The sequence below is a fragment of the Diadema antillarum genome, unplaced genomic scaffold (assembly GCF_040938485.1).
Source record: "Diadema antillarum isolate AM-2024a unplaced genomic scaffold, OU_Dant_1.0 seq00000201_RagTag, whole genome shotgun sequence".
In the NCBI taxonomy this organism is placed as follows: Eukaryota; Metazoa; Echinodermata; class Echinoidea; order Diadematoida; family Diadematidae; genus Diadema; species Diadema antillarum.
In genome coordinates, this window is record NW_027271261.1 from 557122 (window position 1) to 578393 (window position 21272).

Consider the following 21272-nt stretch of genomic DNA (forward strand, 5'->3'; position numbering starts at 1 on the left):
TTGTGCAAAATTCGGTTATCAACGACAGCTGCACTATCAGAGGGACTGTCAAAATATATCCCACACAATGGCATCGATAAACTCTTCCATTCCCCCTTAAGGCTTAAGACAACCTATCAATTAAACTGCATTGACCTGTCGATTATCATTATTTTTGAAACACAGTCAACCTTGCGTAAGTCGACCTTGCATAAGTTGAATAATCGCCCAAGTCGAAGGCCTTTTCAAGTCCTCAATGTGGATTCTGTTTATATTCTATTGATCTTGACACCTCATAAGTCAAATTTTCTCCAGGATGAAGCTATTTCTTCAGTCCAAATAGATTAAACTTAGGCAAGGTTGACTGTACTCAACTTTCATAACGTATTCAGATTTCTGGTCGACTTGAAAAACACCAGGTGCCTGATGACCTCAGCACCTGCTGCAAGTTCAACAAAGCTAGAAGTGAATATGTGCCATCAGAATTGTAATTGATTACTGCAAAATAATCATTAAAAAAAAAAAATGACCATATCAAGCAATGCATAAATAGATATCCACTTATGAAGTGATTGCTAAGCTGAAATATCCATAAATTGAGTCCATTCCCCACACATATTGTTCTGTTTACCTTTCCACCAATCTGATACTTACCAAGTTGATATAGATTGCTACAGTTTCCCTGACCTCAACAACCTTTCTCTAAATGCCATTGTTTACAGTATGCGCTATCTCAAGAAACCCGAGCTTTCCTTTTTCTTTCTGTTAAACACATGAAACACAAACACACACAGAATGCTTACATATGCCCGGTATACCTACAGTGTAACATCCCCTGTTTCACAAGGATACATGCGTACGTATATACTCACTCTCCAAATAGCATATATTACTCTCATTTGATGGTACATCCAGAAGTTGATAGGAGCAAGCCCTGAAATCATACTCTCACACGCTCTCTCTCTCGCACCAGTCCGATAAATTCCCTTCAGTGTTAACTCATCATATCCACTGAGACTGTTGAGTTGCCCGCTGTGCTCCCGTTCCCGTTGCTTCCCGACGTGTGCGACGTTCTCAGGGAGTCGTTCACATCTCTCCTGAATACCGACAGATTCTGAGTGAACCTGTGGAGTCAAAGAAAATTCAAGAAATAACACAATGTCATACATTCTTGGACACTTTTGCCTTTGTATACTAATAAGAAGTGCTCAACACTACAACATGCATTTCGTTGAGATGGGATTTAAACATTTGGGTCATTTGATTCCAAACAAGATGTAGCGGTCACAGAAACTGCTGGTGTTTGCCAACCTTTTCATTTGTATCATTTTGACAAGATATATTTCACTGTAAGTACTTTTACTAGTAATGCATATATAATCAACTGGTATCAATTGAACAATCACTTGTCACTAAATGCAACAGTTGCAGAGCATCTCAGTAAAAAAAGTACTAGTGGCCTTTCTACTTAGAGCTAATTCATACTAAAAACTAGAAATGCCGCTATGGCGACTGGTATGCCTCTGCCATAATGCATGGTTCTCTTAATAGGTCTATAGTACAATGTCTTGACAATGTGTGATGACATAACTGGCAAAATATTAAAATGACAGGTTTGTTACAAATGTGTTGAATGTTCACTTTCCTTGAACTAGGTTTACTTGGATGGATGGCTATACTGCCTAAGAGCGCAGGTATTTGGGGATATGAGTATTTTTACTTGTCTTTTGACCCTTTTATAAGTCTATGCATTGAGTAACTTTCAAGGTATGGAGAAAAAGTGTAATTTCAGTATCAAATAGTAAAATATTTGCATTTAAACTTGGCCTTTGACCCTATGACCCTAAAATTCCCGAGAGAATCACTGGGACGGACGTAAGGACGGACAACCCGAAAACATAATGCCTCCAGCGACACTTCGTGGCGGAGGCATAAAAACTACAAAATAGTAAATGACTTCAGATGAGATATTTGTTGTCATAATCCTCTCTTGCACTCTTCCCTAACAAAATTTTATTTCATTTTTCATTTTTGTTTTTTCAGCTTGAGCAAAACACACAAACTTAACACAAAAGGTAAAGCTGTCGACACATGACATGGGACATAAAAAGTGAAGTATGCGCATGTGTCTTGTCTCACCTATCCCTGTTTTTCGTCCTGAGGTTCCTCTCGATGCCGTCCATGAGGTTCTTGAAGCACAGCAGCATGTCTTGTTGCTTCTCAGGGGGCTGGGCACTGATCACAGACTGCTGGAATTCTTGGAAATACTGGAACACACACAAACAAAATATACATCATTGGGCAACCTTATGAAATAGATTTTTTTTTTTAAATCATCATTGAGCAGCAACAATGGTATTATAATCTATACACCTTTGAATAGAAAGTTGTCAAGACTATACAGGTCAGACTGTTTCCAAACTTTTGTTTTTGACAAGAATTCATTCCCTGCCTCTGGTGGCTTGGTTAAAGCTGATCAGTCTAGTATTTGCATTGTGGGCTAACTGATGCAAATTCCAGACACACAGGAGGAGGTAAAGTGACAAAGGTCCATTGTAGTATTCTAAATACAAAATTTATGGTAAGTGTTACTTTATCATTCATAACCTGTGTTCCACAGAGCAATGCTTTATTTTCTCTTTTACAAATGTGGGAAGTCCTCCCCTCCTCCCCCTCATAAAAAGAAAGCACCTACAAGAATAATATCTGATATGTTTATTTTGAGAAGGGTGTTCAAATGGCAAACACAACACACCAGTCAGCACAAGTTAGTACAGGTGTAAGAAAAAAATATAAAAAGAGTGAATCAATGACTACTTTTGTTATTTTTATCTCTCCAAAATCTTACAATAAATTAGAAATGTCTGAACATTCATGTAAAATGTAACATTCCTTTTTTAAATCATAAACTTTTTTCTTTTTTTTGGCCCAATGTGCATTACCAGGGTAATCGTTTTTCGATCATGAATGAATTTGAAACCTTCTCCATGAAATGTATGTTGACACATTTAAAGTATGATTGTATTCTTCAATCTGCAAGAAATACTGATTCCTTACGTCTTCATTGAGAAGGATGAGTCCAAGGAGTGGTCGTGACATGGACCACTGATTCCTGCACTCCTCAAACATGATGATGTTCAGTACTGTTGACAGCATCTGGTGGGAAAAAAAAAAAGAGAAGTCATGGTGTCAATAACTTGTTTCTACAAAGTTGTCCAGTAAAAAAGTTTAACACACCTAAATCATACTGTATACGCCGAATATTTTGCGAGGTATTTATTTTCGCAAATTTCTCGAGTTGGGTGCTATTTGCGAAATTAAAGACACGCGAAAATATTGACTCTATTCTCGATGTGAATGTGACGTACGAGTGTACATTTCTCCATTCAGTACAGGACTCCAAGATCGTGAATTTAACCACTCGCGAAATCGTCGGGAATTCCTGATTCGCGAAAATTCAGACACGTGAAATATATGGCGTACAGTAATTCATTGATACTGCTTACTGACAAGGGTAGATCAGTCCAGATAATGTTAAATACAGTGGACTCCCATTATAATGAAAGCCTCAGGACCAGCAGTTTCCTTTCATTATATCAATTTTTTTTTTATAACAAACAACTGAACAGTAAAAAACATAGAGCAGATACTGTTTCAGAATGAATTTTTACTTCGTTATAACAGGAATTTTGTTATAAACGTATTCATTATAAAGGAAGTGCCATGTATTAAACTTTTTTTTTTCACTGTTGTACACAGAAGAGAATTTTTAAACTTGTGTGAGTGTACAGCTAAGAACAATTCAATAGGGTTCATGCACTGCAACAGGAATATGCTGCCTGCAACGGTAAAATCAACTTTACATCACTGATGCTAAAATTTGTAAATACACATTACAAGCATATAAACGTTTAAGTAATTCCTAACAGATATTCCATTGAGGTAAAAAATGTCATATCTGAGTTAATTTTTTGTGTTTTTTTCAGGGGAAAAGATGGGGTACTGTAAAAGTGGATATTTCGCGCAACTAATTTTTTGCACTTGGCAGGGTAAGAAGAGTTTTGCGTGTTTTTAATTAAGCAGAATCAAGACATCAACTACTGGAACATATGGCAAGCAAAAATATTCGCGTGCTTTAATTTTCGCGCTAGCTCCTGGTTGTGCGAAATGTGAGAAAATGTCAACACCGCGAAAATTTCCACTTTTACAGTAATCTTTTGTTGCTGTCTCTCTGGGGCTGCTGACCTGTCTCAGGAGGTCCCTTGGTACGTCCAGGAGGTTGCTAAAGTTCTTGCTGTCGCCGCCGCTCTTGTGCCAGCTGTTGGTGACCCCCGGCTTCCCCCCTTTGGTCAGCTGCTTGAAGAGGAAGGTCACAATGTGATCCAGGATGGCGCAGCAGCTGGTGCAAACCATGGTATCTGCAAACAAACAGACCAATACATAGATCCCATTGTAACTCTCCCGTTGATCACGCCCAAGGAGTCGCACAGGCCTTCCAGAGAGAAAACACTCGGGGATACAGCCTTCTCCTCGGCTGCTACACGTTTGCCGAGGTCACCACCAATCCAATTTCGGAATTGTGACTACCTTGATTCTTTCAAATCTAAAATTAAGTTCTACCATTTCCAGCAACTTTGTGAAATAGAAAAACACTCTGAGAGTGCAAACCTCAGCCAAGCAGCTCATTTCTACCATGGATCTTGTTCTTCAATAGAGATCAGTGATTTCCACTCATACATGCATGCTGAAAATTGCCCAATTTCCCCAATATAGAAGCCTTTTGTCTATTTCATCAGCTTCGCCCAAGCAGAACACATGCCTTAGGGTGCGTATGCAAACCTCAAATACACATTAATTTCTTCATGTTTTGCACAATAAAATGAGAATTATCCTTGATTCCTCTCAAATTTCTTACATTACTTAAAGTGAATCAAAAAAAATCCCTAAAGGAACAAAGATGACTAACGATCATTTTAAACTCCTGTGTTTTTGTGATCTACTGTGTATGCTGAATATTTCGTGAGTCAGGTCCTATTCGCGAAATTAAAGACACACAAAAATATTGACTCTGATCCAGATGTGAATGTGACGTACGCGGGTACCCTTCTCCGTTCAGTGCAGGACTCCACGATCGCGAATTTAACCACTCGCGAAATCGTCGGGAATTCCTGATTCGCGAAAATTCAGACTCGCGAAATACATGGTGTATAAAGTAAATCATGCTTTGCACAAAGAGGCTAATACCCCTCAGTGACTTGGTGCAGACTGACCTAGCGCTGTGAGGCCTTCAGACACTGAGGAGAGGACGTGGAGGAAGACTTGTGGTTCCAGACTGCTGATGAAACCCATGTGGTCTTGGGCCAGGCACTCCAGAAGCACATAGTAGGACCCACTCAGCTTGGGGTAGTCCTGGGTGGTGACAATGGCATACGGTGAGAGATAATGTATATTATTCATTTACTTAATACTATTCAGTCATATTTAAACAGCGTAGTCCCGTCAGCTTAACAACTGATTCCCAGGGGAGCCCTATGTACAAATGCATGATAAAACACTAGAATACGATAGACTTCATGAAAATCACAAGCAAGTATAGCACACAAAACAATACAAGCATAAAAAGATAATATATACATTGTAGTTACAAGACTATTATACAGAAATCAACATACAGTAGATAAAATGAAATATAAAAAAAAAACCATAAACATACAAACTGTGTAATAACCCTTTTGTGCGAACAACATTTATTTCATTTGGTGAAATAGAGTGGTGGACAGCACTGGAATAGCAAAACTAAACATTTGCCTTTCTGCAGTTTATGTAATGAAAGACATGTTATCAATGACAGACTGAAAATAAGTCATTCTTCATGCATGGTATATATCATGAGCATCTTGGAAATAGATAGGCTTATGGCAAAACACAGTTGTCGTACCTCTCACTATTCACACAGCAGAGAAATTAAAACATGCCCAAAATGTAGCAATGGATAAGCCTCCCTTCTAAGCAAGATTGGAACGTGGAGACCAGAACAAAGAAGTGGAAATACAAGACATCACACAAATTTTCATTGCAAGAACAGTAAGATAAGGAAATGCCTTTCAAAAATAATGTGAATTTTGGCATTACAGAAAAGAGGCTAAATTCTTTTATAACAGTACCAGGACAATACTAGACTTTGACTACATTCAGGGATGCCAGTTAGAATGAAAGAGAAGGCCTGAAATACATCTACATGAAGCTCCTTTGTACACGAAAAAGCCTGAACTTTGAAAATGCCAGGGCCTGAATTCAGGCTTTTGCCTGAAAACTGGCATCCTTGTACATTATTAACCCTATTATGTGATTTGAGTGCTGATTGGCTACGAAAAGCCCTCAGCATTGTACACACTGTCCAAAGTTCCTGACACAAAAAGAGTTAAGAAGCTGCTGCTTATCCCTTAACTTGTGATCTTATATCGCAGAGCTGTATCACTGCAGAAGCGCTTTTCATTCCATTGGACTCACCAGCAGATTGCTGAGAGGAATAGACAAGAGCAGTTTGACAAACATCTGCAGAGCTTCATCGAGGGCGCTGTCACCGTAGAGACGGAATACGCCGAAGTTGACATAGCTGCCAGAGAGGGCAGCCTTGAGCATTGAGAAACACACAGCAATGCCCTTCAGCGTGAGGGGTGTGTTAAGGAATCCGAAGATTTTAATGACAGCAGTAAGTAAACAGTGTCTTTCACTATCCTAAAACACATAAATGCTTGGTTTTGTTCTTGCTTTAGTTTGTTTGTTTGTTTGTTTGTTTGTTTGTTTGTTTTTGCAAATAAGGTTTAGGAAACTTTATCACAATATTAAATAATCCCTTTTTTGTGTGTCAACAGACAGAACATCAATGAAAAAAAATTGAGCCTGTGGACTAGATTAATACACACATACAATATATATTTTGTGCACAGTCACTGTCTTGAAGATTCACTATATTGCACATTTCATTGTTCAAGCAATAACAGCATCATGTCACAATGATTTTTGACAAGTCACTCACAGAATTTTATTTTCTGAATTTGATTATCTGTTGATATGTTATTTCATTTTCTTTTTTCTTCTTTAAAGTTAACATGCACTCATAACAAACATGGTTTATCCATTATTCTCCAAGTCTTCTTGGCTTGATAACTACTTCCATTCCTGTTTCTGGTAAAGGATATTTCATCTGATAGATCTGGTCCTTTGGAATGTCATGAAGAGTAAGTAATCTTGAACCTGTTGATGGAAAAAAAAAATGCAGAAAGACAGTGTAAGTAGAGCCATGGACTCCTTTAGGAACAAACATCACACATCACATTCTTAATTTTATGTACAAATTACACCTACTCAGTTAGAAACACTACAGATATATGATCCATAATGATTTATACATGTAACTAAAAGAAGATTTATATCACATGAGTGATATTACTCCTGTTTGCATCCTGGTCATTATCCACATGTCATATCCACACGCATGTATGAACCTGTTTGACACAATATACACTTCTTTACACAAAGTCTTCCCACTGTAGAAATATTGCCCATTTTACTGGTTTTTAGCTGTCTGGAAAAGCATCTACAAATGATATCCATCACCCAAAGTTTGTCTTATTTCGAGGATGTGGACCTGTGTGGAAAGTTGACTGGCAAGGTACACCCAGAGATGTCCACTTCTTGACATAAAACAACAACAACAAAACAAAACAGATGGAATATCCTAAAAAATCAGATTTTTGACAAGAAATCAGATTTTCATGAGACCTTGATACTACCACTAGCACGCTGGCCCTGGGCCAGTAAAATGTCAGCAGAAGAAATCTTTCCCTGGAAAGAACGGGCAAACAAAATGTTGGTAATTCATCAACATTAGTAAGAAAATTGTAAAGCATCCACATATTTCCCCGCCCACTTACGCTCGTCATTCAACATTTTGTAGGCGTTTTCTGCAGTGTTCCGCAGTTTGTACTGGCTTCATTTTGTTTTTTCCTTTTACTCGAGAGATGAAAAGTTGTACTTTCAAAAGGCGATTTTGTATCACTGTATTTCACTCCTTTATCATGCTAAACACTAAAAAATCGTATTGGTTGATATCTCTGCATACCATATGCAACCATCATCTTGCTGGTCTCCCTGAAGAGGAGGATGCCGTTTGGCGAGGACACGTCAAACTGGAGTCTCTGCGAGCGGTTCTGCACCAGCTCGGCCATCAGCTTGAGGAGGGGCGTGGTCACGGAGGGGTCGTGATACCAGAGCTCTATGGCACTCAGGAGGACGGGTGTGTAGGCGGGGTAGCTGATCGGAGGACGGTATGGTTAAGGATGATGACTTTGTCATAGCAACAAGAGTTTAACCCCGGAAGCCCCTAGACTGTCCATGGCCGTCCCTCTTCAAAAATCACTTAAATGCCAGCAGATTTCCTTATATGTGAATTTGTGTGTAGTGTGTGAAAATGTGTGTCTTCTGTTGCCTGTGTGATTTCATCTCTGTATCATCCTACTTTGCAGGTTAACATCCATAAATACACAATGCCTTTGCCCACACCTATGTGAAATAGTGTGAAATTGACTGCTACCTTTAACGAGTGAACACTAACATTGTAAGAAACCTCAAGTTCAAAAGGGTAATATATATCATATCAACACTAATAAGGGGAAAAAAAGTAGGCCCCGTTTTATGGAAAGATAGAATCGATTTTAAATTTCCTTACCACACAGGCTGCCATAGACTTACAGTTGAAATCAACTATATAGTCAATTTTAACTCTTCATAAAACAGGGCCTAGACAAACTGAACAAAATTGTTTTTTTTTTTTAATGGAATCAGTATTACCACAAAATTGGCATTAAATCTTGCCCATTCTCAGAGTAGAGGCACTCATTTGCCGGGTAAGGAAGGGAAGCAGGGAAACATGTTGTACACAGTATGTCATTGTGACTTGAACATTATGTCACCTTTTCCAAGCATTTACATCATGAATCTCCTGTAGATGTGAAAAAATGCACAACTTGTCATAAAATTAGCTACCTACCATGATAAAACTTATTTGTGGGAACTTCCGGATATGTTTTTTTTTTTTTTTTGGCATCATCTAAATGTTTTGGCATTTTTTTACTAGGGTGAGCTGGTGACTATAGAAAAAAAAAATGGGTGTTATGAAGAGTCACATTTTAGCATCTACATGCAGGAAATTGTGAAAGGATACATCCAGTCAAAGAGCATCATGTAGCTTGTCTTTGTGTTGAAAGCAAAGGCAATGCCTCTGATATCTCGGGCCAGCCCAATCAATGTCCTCTGAATGACAAAATTTAGAAGGAGAAAAAAAGATTGAATAATAAAGGAGATGCATTATGAAACAGACAATGAAGTGATTTACATTTATCTCTTTCAGTGTACAAAATTTCCAAAATAAAATCAATTTCCTATCCATTATTCGATTCAACTCTACCTTAAAAATGAGATACTACAAACAAACTTAAGTTCGAATAGCTATTCACATAGCTCACAAAGACAATGAAATAAGAAGTAAAGTGGAATGATTAAGTACCTTATCGAAAGAATAGCCTACTCCAACACAAAGACAAGTATGTAGTAACACAGACACAACAGAACTACAAACTGCTTTAACAGTCACAAATGTCTCGAAGAATACTTTTATTTTAAAAGCTAGTTTGTCAAATTTCTTGTTTTGTAACTGCCAACTATGAAAGGGCTTTCCACATGTATCAAAATGCAAATAAATTTAGGAAATGAAAGGGCACGATTCCCATATAATTTTAATCACAGCAATGGCGACTGTCTCTCACCTTTGTCTCTGCTTCGTTCCAGACCCCAGAGCCAGTCTTCGCATTGTTCAGCTGGTTGCCAACATACTGGAAGGCCGTGGTCAGTGGCATCATGAATGTCTCGAACCGTTCCTCGTCCTCTCCAAGGTCTACTAGCAACAGTCTGCCCAGGGCGGTGTAGAACGTGGACCGACACCTCATGTCATGCACCGACAACGTCCCGTTCGCCCCGAGGAACGGAAAATGGTCACTCTGTTCACAGACGAAGTAGGAAAGAAGAGAGAGTGATTAAATTTGAATTAGCTGGAACCATATCACGCATTTAGTAATGAGATGCACATTGTAAAATCAAAACGACAGTGGACTCTGTACTGTCATCCAAGGCTGTGTTCAGGCACTCAAAAAGTGAAGGGAATCAAACCAAACCAATGTGTACCATACCATATCAAGCCAGGTTGAAAGAGTTCGAGTGCTCTGTGGAGAAAGCGTACCTCATGAGCTATTTTTGGACTCCAGTTACAGGGGTCACGTTTTGTAGGAACCAACATATTCACCTCGTGTGCCTACGGCACGCTACATACAGGTGTCTTTGTATTGTGATGGAGTAAGTGTTACATGAATTCTTCTCTCGCCAACTTCTGGTGCAGTAGTATGGTATCCTTTCGGAAGGGGTTCACTTTTGGCTCGATATGGTATGGTACGCTTTAGGAGAGTGCTCAAATCCACCATAAGATTCCCTCTTGCTCAAAGACTCACCGTGTGATTTGCCAGCATGAATTGAACGGCTTCCAATTTGACCAGCTTCCTCACGCTGCTGTAGCCCACTGAGAGGTCGTTGAGCAGCTGCAACGTCTTGGATATGATGGGTTCGCTTCTCCCCCAGTACTTCAGGTTTGTGATGCTGGATGAGGAGCGGGCAAAACACAAACCTTGTTAACGCTCATACTAGATATTACCACCTCACTGACAATTATACCACATTAATCCCTGTCCCATACGTCGATAATGCCATCAAACTTTGCCAAACGAGCAAATCACAAACTCAAAGGAACTGCATAATGTTAGCGCTATTAGTACTTATAACACTTGAAGGAGAGGCATAACAAAGTTAAGTCTGAAAACTCTAACCCATATCCCCCAGACTCAGCACAGCCAAAAAGTCCAGCCTGATTTGGGTTCAGAGGCATTATCAAATGAAACTTAATGCAGCACTATTTTGTTGCAATACTTAGTATATTCTAATTCATATACAATTCTATATGTAATTTCAAATGCACTACCATCTCATAATTGACTGACACCCCTTTTTTTACTTAGCGCTATCACGAGTAATACTGTGTACGTGACTGCTGATTTAACTACAGAAATCTGGTATCATAATATTGACTATCAAGTATCCTTGTTTCTTACTTCTTGTATCTAACCTTCATGCATGCAGGCACATACACCACAACTTACAAACTAATTTAAGCCCAAAATCTAACAGATGAATGGCCTTATATCACTATTTTCCTGTTACAACGTTGGCACCAGTGCATTAACTCACATAAAACAGATATCTGAGGTTCAGTCAAAATTCCATCCTAATCATTTCCTAAATGATCGGCTGCCTAACATAGAATTTTATCAAATCATTTTGAATGATTTGGATTGCTTTGGTGTGGTTTACTGCACTCAACAAGTAATTGAAGTGGCTAAAAGGAATATAACATGAAGTGGGTGGCTTACTCACATTTTGCCAATGAATACACTCAACACCATAGACTCATCCTGAAGACCAAGCACCTGGGAAAGAGTTCTGTACAGCTGTTGAAGAAAAGATGGTAAATATTCACTCTCTGACTTCTTTCTATTACACCCTCAAAACACTGATACCCCATCCTCCCTCCTTCACCACATTTACATGGCAAATTTCAAAAAAACAAAAACAAAATAGAAATTGCATTATACTTTGCCAATATCACAAATTTGCACAAAACATACTGAGAATATATTTGTGACCCGCTACAACAAAATGGTCCTAAAGTCGCGCACGGTCGAAGCCGTGAAAATCGAGTTTGAAGTCAGAGCATCAAAATTGGTCAAAACTTACGATTTTCTGAATTTGACATATTATTAGAGTATGACATGTCTTCTATCATCTGTCGAAATTTTGAAGCAAAATGATGAAAGGAAAGACCAAAAAATAGCGTTTTTCTGAGCCATGTTTTTTGGCGTTTCAAGGAAGCAGAAACTGGTTCGAACATTTGGATTGAGCGCCACAGATAGGCTCCGCCCCTAACAACGATCAGAGTGATCTCATTGGTCAGTTTGCTGCTTGCCGCTAACCGAAGCGTGAAGCTCGCACACTGCACAGTCGACTGGTGCGTGCTGGCGGGGTGCGCTATGCCCAGCCGCTTCTCCTGGCATCCTGGTCACCGATTGGTCGGTGAGGAGACCGCCGACGCTGTGTTTGAATGAGCATTTCGGGGGTTGCTAGGGCTTACCTTCTATTGTCCGGAGGTGAATACCTACTTGCGTGTCCCTTGATCGTGATTGCGTCGCAAGGAAAACTTTTAGGGCGCTTTTCTCGAAACTGTGATTTCCCAGACGTCTCGACATGCTCTCTTTTAAACATCGATATCTACGCAGCCGATTATTTTTTATAAGATGTGTTATACATCAATTTAAAGCAGAAAGATTAGGAAATTATGTCAAGCAATTTTCAAATAATCGACCTCGCCCGACTTTAGGATCATTTTGTTGTAGCGGGTCACATTTAGAAATAGAGAATAAGGAGCTACACTGTGCTTTCGTTCTTTTTTCAAAAGATTTTTTCAAAGGAGAATGGACACATCACACTTGCAGAGTTTCTGCAAGAAAGGAGCTGCTGGACGTGAATGTTTTTGATTAAAGCGTCATGGGATACCAAAATCTGCGCCAGCTCAACTTGGACGTACGCCAGCTGCAACTTATGCTCCAGTAAACATGCTTCTTCTGCCATCTAAGATGGCATGATAGGCTGGAACTCACCTTGGATGACTTCTGAATCTGGTGGCCGAGATAGATCTTGGTGAACTGCTCGAAGAAGCTCAGCATGGCAATATCCAGCTTCTCACAGCCACCGTGGGACAGTTTGGCATCGGTCAAGTTCATTAGCTGGAGAACTCTGCGGCGAGAGTAATTGCGTACAGGGCATGGAATGACCAAACACAACTCTGGTAGGGGTCACTCAGCAGGCACAACTCACACACACACATGCACACACAGTCTGTTCTTTTGTCTAAAGCTCTGACCATGCTGAACAAATTCATATGTACAAAATAAAACTTACAGAGTTATAAACTATGGTATTAAAAACAAAAGGGAGAACTACACTTTAATAGGTCTTCAGTGGTTACCATTCTGATATAAAGAAATCAAATGCAGTGTGTGTGAATTTTCATCCCCTCAAAAAACAGAAAACAAAAAAAACCCCAAAAATGACAATTATCGTAGAAGCTGTATTGACATTCAAATGTATACAGTATAACTTCAAATATTCAGACTATTTCCTACTTTTCTTAATAAAAACTTCGATAGCTATATCATTCATCATCATACCAGCAATTACACAAATCTGCAGTCTGGGTTGCTTTTTGCAGCCTTTTTTTCGATCATTTATCGTTTATATCATTATCATTCTAAAAACAGAGGTCACTACTAAACCAAATAATTTTTTAATGATCATACAACTAAAATGTAATCTATAATACAACCAAATGTACATGAGCAGAGCAAAAACTTGAATGACAAATATTTGTAACAGATCTATCTGGACATTTTTTTAACAGCATCCTATATCCATATATCGTATATGCGAAGTTTAAGTTTAATTAATGCAGGTGACATGGTAATTGAGTGTTGAAATAATTGGCAATGGAAAACAAATTTATCATATAAATAAATGTTAAAAGGTCTATCACCATTCCACCAGTATCAGCATTTGAAGATAAAAACAAAATTCCACAGTACTAAGAAAAAGAATGCTGAAACTAGTTGCATGACAACCAGGTTGCATAATGATATCCCATGTCTATCGCCTTTTCATGAATACAATGTAACACATTGTTCTTTACTTTTCAAATCAAATATTAATATCATGAAATGGTCCTAGATCTTATCTTTCTGTTTCTGTTTGTTCTGCCTAATAGCTGGCTGCAGGAAAAAAAAAGAAAAAAAAGAAAAATGGTACCCAGGACCCGTTCTCCAGTATCGCTTTGATGTACTCTCCATAACAAGATTACTGTTAAAACAAGCATACTTATATTTAGTTACCTGCAGACTAATTCCCCATCAAGCCCATCGTGTTCATCAGCACTTGTGAAAGAGACCCGACCACCGATCACTGCACCAATGATATACACCAGCCAAGTCAACCGACCTGTCCCCGCGGATACAAGAGACCACAGAGGGATGCAGTGAACAACAAACAAGAATCAAGAAAGGGGGGCAACGAGAACTAAGATAAAATGGCGACAGATGGGGTAGAAACAAAAAAACATATGGTGTACAAAAATAAAGGAAGGGGGTGAGGATGAAATGGAGAGGGAGCAATACTCAGGTGTGAGAAACATTCATCATGATATGGTAGGATGGGAATAGAAGCAGTGAGGGATGGGTAAAGGAAAGAATAGCATCACGCAAAAGATTTTCAATTGTAGAGGAAATTGAATGAGGTAAGGGGTATTGAGGTATCAGCGAACAGCATAAGCTCACAGCCAGATCATGTCAGACACACGTGAGGAAATGAAAGTGGGACGGGAGGGGGAGGGGGGTAGATAACATGCAGCAGACAAGAAATCAAGAGGATATTGGAAGACGGACAAAGATTGGAAGGAGGGCGAAGTGAAGACAAGATGATGAAGCAAAGAGGGGAAGAAGGTGTTGGGAAGGATTAAACAAAAGAGTACGAGATGAGGTTATACTTGGTTCAATGCACTCTACTTGCAACGACAGTGACATCTGAAATTAAAACCATCCAGGATAAAGAGTTCACCTTGATAGGTCAAAAAATATCTTTGACAGCTCATTCTATGGGTTACTTTAAAGGAACAGGATGATCTATCACTGTCGTGAATACCGAGTTCCATATTGCATGCGCATCAAAGACAAGCAGAAGCAGCTATGAACCTAAAAGATGTTCAACATTTATTTGTCTGAAATGATTATCTTGCCAATGTTATAACATCTAAAAATGGGGCTTGTGCTTTCTATTCTGGCTGAATCTTCTGAAGATTCTGCTTGATCAAAAACTCAGAATCTCCTTTGATTCAATTTTACTCCATTGGCTTATGATTGGAATTCACTGTCAGAAAAACACAATTCTGGCATACGAAATAGGGACACAGAAACAAAACAAAATTTATGTTGGAAGAATTGGATTGTCCCAGGAAACCTTTTTAATCAATAAAAACGTTACATTTAAACATAACATTAATATTGCTGCCAGAGAACTCTAAAAAATAGAAAATGCATTCAAACATTTGCATTTAAGACTCTGCATACTTGCTAACCAAAATGATCTGAATCTTGTTTGCATGGATTTGACAATAGATGCCAGCATATCATGTACAACATGCTGATCCTACAGTACAGTGCTTTCTGATTTCATGTTTAAACAGCTGGCATTCCCATAGCAGAGGTCCCCTGTAAGCAAAAGCATATCCCAGCAATTTTAGTATCAATTTCACCACACCCAGGCACCCTTTCTGTCTATTTTCTACATTTTGCCACACGTTTTTCTTTTCCCCATGCCTGTGGGACATTTAACACATCTTCATAAGGAAAAGACCTATATAAAAAAAAATAATAATTAAGGTTATTTCAAATGGATGCCAATCTTTACTGTGAAACTCTCATGAGTAGATGAGTACAATATATATTCTGCGATGTATTATATTGGTAATCATTCAACAATAACTGTTATGTATTTGACACTTTAAGATGTACACAATGCTTATGACATCTCTAAGAATGGGTGGAATGGCTGCCAGTGCATTTACTTCACAATCACATCTAGGTCATATTCAATGCAGTTGTTTCATACAGGTACTGTAAACGTGGAAATTTTCGCGGTACATTAATTTTCACGGATTTCGCGCTACGTTCGGCTAGCGCGAATTCAAAAACGCGCGTATATATCTTCACAATTTTCTATGCACATTTTGAACGGCCTGTATTGTGTGCGCTTCGTCGATGATACAGCTACGTAGTACAGACATGTTTACGCATATAGCTGTATCATCGCACGCACCGCACGCACCGCACGCACCGAGCCCATGGCCGATTGGACGAGTGTGCTACATCCCCGCGACTACAGTACTAGTACTAGTACTACAGTACATGTATCGAGTAAAATATTGGTACTACGTAGTTGAGCGCTTGTACTCGCACTCGCGCCGCTCACTACGTCGCTTATCGTACGCTGGCATCGCTGGATGAAAACAGAGACTGTGTATTAACCCGCTGCGGAGCGCGAATTTAAGAACCCGCGAATATGTTTTCGAGCCGCTCAGCGAGAAAAATTAATCGCGCAAAAATATTGACGTTTACAATAAACAGTGAGTGATAACTAGTATTCATAATCAAATTATGAATAATGAGCAGAACATTCTCTCTCTCCCCTTTCGTTTTTATTTTTAGTTTTAGGTTGAGGCTTTGCAAGAAAGAAACCAACACTTAGCAGTGTTGATCACGTAAGTTTTATATCCTTGTGCAAGAATCAAATTCACAATGAAATGAAAAGTGAGCAACAAATGCCTGAATATATAAGGGACATTAAATGGGTAACCGATGAAAAGACTTCAACACTTGAGTAGCATAATCATATCATTAGTAAGTGTGAAAAGATATTCAGTACACCATTTCCAATCTAAGACTTCCATAATTGGAACTGGCAAGCCCACGACAACTGACAAGTGAGACCAATATCGAAAACGTCACGAAAGAAGATTTATGCATTTTCTATATTTTTTTCGTTTCTTTGTTTTTTGTAGCGGAACAAGCGAATTGTTGCCAGTGGAAACCCAAGTTCCTGTTGGCATAATTCATCTTCAATGACTTTGAAATTAACATACTAATGGAACCTACGACACATGCTCAAGTCTTCAATTAGACCTAACTGCATCCCTTTGAATGAACAAAGAGAATACACACATACGTACGATGGAAAAAAAATATCATGAGAGAAGATATATGCATTTTATGTTATCCACGTGGCAATAACTGATCTATCATGTGATGTAAATGTTTTAGACCAATTAATAAGATGTGTGAGCGTGTGGGGGGTGTATGTGTGCAACAGTTCCTCGTGGAACTTCCAAGAGTTACAATCATGGTGTCAGATTATAATCATATTACCATACAATGTACAACCTGCTAATGAAGCTAGATGAATACGAACCAAACCATTTGTATGCTGGACACCGACAATAACGTAAAATCTTTACTCTTAGGTTACATTTCCTAAAATGAGTTGCAAACAGTCATTCTTCCCGTATCAAGCTATCCTCTATCCAATAGAACCTTTACTTTCCAAAGTTTTTGATTTCTTGATTTGTTTTCTTCTTATTTGCTTGTGTGTTAGTTTTTAAAAGTGGGTAGAGGACTTAGCATGGGATCTGAGATCTATGCCATGGAAGCTACACCACGTTGTTTACTAATGAACACACTGACCGACATGCCGTTGAAAGACCCGGTAGCATAGGGGAATATGGGCGGTATGATCGAATTGATCTTCATTCGTTGCCTACCCGCAGCACTTTCGAAAACTGCACATCGTGCCCATCAGCGAATATGTACTTCGAAATGTACGCCCAGTGGTAACGGTCCACTCCAGTGAAGAGTCTTTGGCTGTGTGTGTGTGTGCTCACGCAACGCTGCACGCTGGCACTGGTCCGACAGTCCCTGACCAGTAAACATCACTGTCCGACCAGTAACTATTTCAGGAATGGACCAGTAATGCATGGAAAAACTGGGTACCTACTGGTCCGACAGACAGGTTGGACCAGTAGACAAAATGGGTTGGTGTGCAGCCAGTTAGCGAATGTGTACTTTGAAACGTACGCTCATCATTAACGGTTAACTCCAGTCAAGATTTTTCGGTTGTTTTCTCTGGCTGTAACAGATCAGTGACGAAGCTGTACACAATTTTTGTTACAGGGTTTCTCAAATATGATTGAGCCAGGCCAGCCTCCCCACTCCGTAGTATCCCCATGCTACCAGGTCTTCAGGTTCACCTAATCTACTGGTTTAAAAAAAAAGGGGGGGCGAAAGACACACCATGTAAGCTAGACCAGGCAACCAATTGGCATGGCTTGACCACTCTTCATTCTTTGAGCCCCATGTCGTACACGAGTCATTCTGCTTATTACAAAAGCATGCATGTGTTACATCCCTTCTTCGTCAAACGATAAGGAAAAAAAAGAAAAAGAAAGAAAGAAAAGAGAGGATGTAGGAACAAACTTGCTTACCTTCTTGGATGGCCATATCAACACTGGAGGGCAAGGTCTTCTGATACTCCTGCGCTGACTGGTCAAAGAGCTGAATGAGAAGCGCACACGTCTTCTCATACTCACACCGACCTATCGTTGAAAGCTGCATTTGTAACAAAAGAAATACCCAATGCATCTTAATATGTAGATTTCACATGACTTTTTTTAGGGGAAAAGGAACACAATGCGACTCATCACAATCAGACACGAGTCTCTACATCCTGAATTTTTTATGTTTGCAGCTGGTTTTTTGGTTAAGCATACCACTACTACCTTCTGATTGGAAAGTACAAAAAAAGTGCCAAGTAAATGATAATGACATTAATGTGAAACATATCCAATAGAGATCTGCCTGGGCATTCTTAGTTTACACAGTTACAAGTGTTATAAAATTATCAAAACGTTACAAAAATGGAGGATGACAAATGGTGAAAGATGTTTTACAAATAACATATCGCACGGCAGACGATGGACTAAAATCGGTCGTAACAGCTCACTCCAGTCTTTAACTTTAGCAAGCTATAAGCATTGCATCATTCAACACCACAATGTAGACTGATATGCTTCTGCCTACATTGTCGTTTCTTACCATGAGAGTTCATGCGTATAACATAGCTACCATGACAACATCACAAAATTACAGCCACTGACACTTGACCTCATGACCGGCAATATCATCAATTCATCATTTCTACACACATCAGTTTATTTCAATTACTCAAGTCATTCACTTGTTTCGAGAACAAGAATCAATCACGCACAGATTAAAAGAAAACCATCCGATTCACGTAATGCTGTAGGCACTACTACTCTGCCAAAGCTAAAAACAAAGTAATAAGTTTTCTCTTAGGAGTACCTGCTCCAACTGCTGTTGCACCATCCCAGTGTCATCCAGGGGATCTTCGAGCCCATCCCGAATCACCATGGTTACTGAGTCTAGACGAGATGTGATGTAGGCCTTGGAGACCTCCGGCGTGTAGACTTCCAGGAGGTGCGGCTCCGTGGCTTTGACATAGGGTACCGACGCCACCATCCGTTGCCATAGCGTCAGTAGGTAGTGAATACTGTTGGGTGCAAACTGCCACACTGGGGCCTAAAAGAAGATGGGAAGTGACAACTTAGACAACTTTAAAGTTTATGAATATATTTGTGCAATTAACATAAATACGTATTCATAATAAAAGCCTCATTACATAATGGGAAATTGAAATTTCCCGTTACTTCAAAAGGAGCCAACTCACATTTGTAGGAAGTACTGTATACGGCATGTATTTTGAGGAGTTTATATTTTTCTTGCGCTTTGCCAGTTGGGTGCTATTCATCAATTTTGAAACATGAAAAAAAAATTGCTCTCATCCCAACATGAATGTGAACATGTACAACTCTCCTGCCATTGCTGTACTCCACGATTGCATATTTTAACCATTAACAAAATTGTTAGGAAGTCCCAATTTGCGGAAAACTGGATTTGCTAGATATATAGCATCATATCGTCTGTTGAGAATGATAAGGGCGTTAAGTCGCCACAAAACCCATAGTGTTCAAGACCACTTAACGCCCTTCTCATTCTCAACAGACGATATGACAGTTTAATTGAAGACCAGACTGTCATGAGCAGACTCACCTGCAAACTTGATACAGTGAACTTTGCAATGAGGGCTATGACTTCTGTGTAGTCATCCACCTTTACCAGTTCTCCCAGTTGATAGTTTGACTTTAATCTCGCCAATAACCGACAGAATTCATGGTAGTTGCTTGCTTCTGAAAGACCCTGAGGGGATAAAACAGAGGAGAATGGAAATGTGTTACAATTCTGTAATTATTCTGTTTTGTTTTTGCTATTCTCTTGATATATACAACAGACTTGAGCTTGAAGAAGAAAAAGAGTAATTTGGTTTTAACTGTTAGATGGTGGAGTACACCATCCCACTACAAATCCATCCAAAGAGGAAAATTTCCATGGCAGTTTCATCACTTGTCTGAGATCAGCAAATCACATAATAAATGTGCTGTACCATCATGATCTCACAGGATTGAGCAAAGCAAAACATGCCCCAAGAATTGGATTATGATCAATGCCATGCAACCACTTCTGAAGATGCCACAGCATGCCAAATGATGGGTGTGCTACAATGATCTTCCTCTTCTCATCCGAGAGAGCCAGTGGATGTAATGTTATGTGGTGCATGGATTTTACGTATGGGAGACTGCCCTGGAGAGTTCTAGATTCAAACAATTATAGCTTACCTTGAAAAAACTAATGATTTATGACCCATCTGCTTTGAAGAAAAAATAACTCACTTTTTAATCATTGAAGTTTGATTTGTGCCACTGGAGCTCCAAACATATAGAATGGGCCTGGTTCTATTAGTCCCAAAATCCACCGACAAATTTCAAATGTAACAGATCACACACATATACACACAGACAGACACACAAACACTATATCTCACCTGTGGGTTCTCCAAGATCCCTCTGACCCCACTAACTAGCTGTGACAAGAACTTTGCCCTCTCTGAATTGTTGAAAAGCGATCTCCTCACAGACGCTATCTGGACAAGACATGAGAGTGCCTGTAAACGAAACAATGATGTTGGAAACACCAAAAAGATTCATAAAACTCACACACAAAAAAGACAGTATCATCTCGTTGCGGTCACTCAAAAACTCAAAATATACTATGTCACAAAAACTGTATTGTGCGCTTATTTCACATTCCTCCAACCCTGCATAGTTAAACCAGGGCCCCGTTTTATCAAGATAAAGTTAAAGTCGAATGTGAAATCAATGATAACTTTGATCGACTTAAAATCCGCTATAACTTTCAATCGACTATAAGTTTCCGTTTTACGAAGAGACTTAATTGTCGATTATAGTCATAGCTGATCACCATGACTTATCATTGATTTAGTCAAAATAAAAAACACAGGACGAGGCTGGTTTCCGGTACTGTCTGCTTAAAAACAATACAATA

General features: G+C 39.2%; 1 protein-coding gene across 1 annotated transcript in view; it reads right to left on the reverse strand.

Moving 5' to 3' along the window:
* Nucleotides 1-555: 555 nt before the first annotated feature.
* Nucleotides 556-21272, reverse strand: part of LOC139728803 (exportin-7-like) — a 35435-nt gene continuing 14718 nt past the window's right edge. The window contains exons 10-27 of the mRNA XM_071639739.1: nt 20752-20871; nt 19923-20069; nt 19155-19391; nt 18278-18401; nt 14082-14187; nt 12798-12933; nt 11518-11591; nt 10542-10686; nt 9807-10037; nt 9206-9294; nt 8105-8295; nt 7182-7236; nt 6490-6649; nt 5250-5388; nt 4225-4397; nt 3037-3135; nt 2119-2246; nt 556-1103 (exon numbers count right to left, since the gene is read on the reverse strand). Coding sequence (XP_071495840.1) covers nt 974-1103; nt 2119-2246; nt 3037-3135; nt 4225-4397; nt 5250-5388; nt 6490-6649; nt 7182-7236; nt 8105-8295; nt 9206-9294; nt 9807-10037; nt 10542-10686; nt 11518-11591; nt 12798-12933; nt 14082-14187; nt 18278-18401; nt 19155-19391; nt 19923-20069; nt 20752-20871 — 2484 coding nt within the window. The 3' untranslated portion in view covers nt 556-973. The remainder of the gene's footprint in view (nt 1104-2118; nt 2247-3036; nt 3136-4224; nt 4398-5249; nt 5389-6489; nt 6650-7181; nt 7237-8104; nt 8296-9205; nt 9295-9806; nt 10038-10541; nt 10687-11517; nt 11592-12797; nt 12934-14081; nt 14188-18277; nt 18402-19154; nt 19392-19922; nt 20070-20751; nt 20872-21272) is intronic.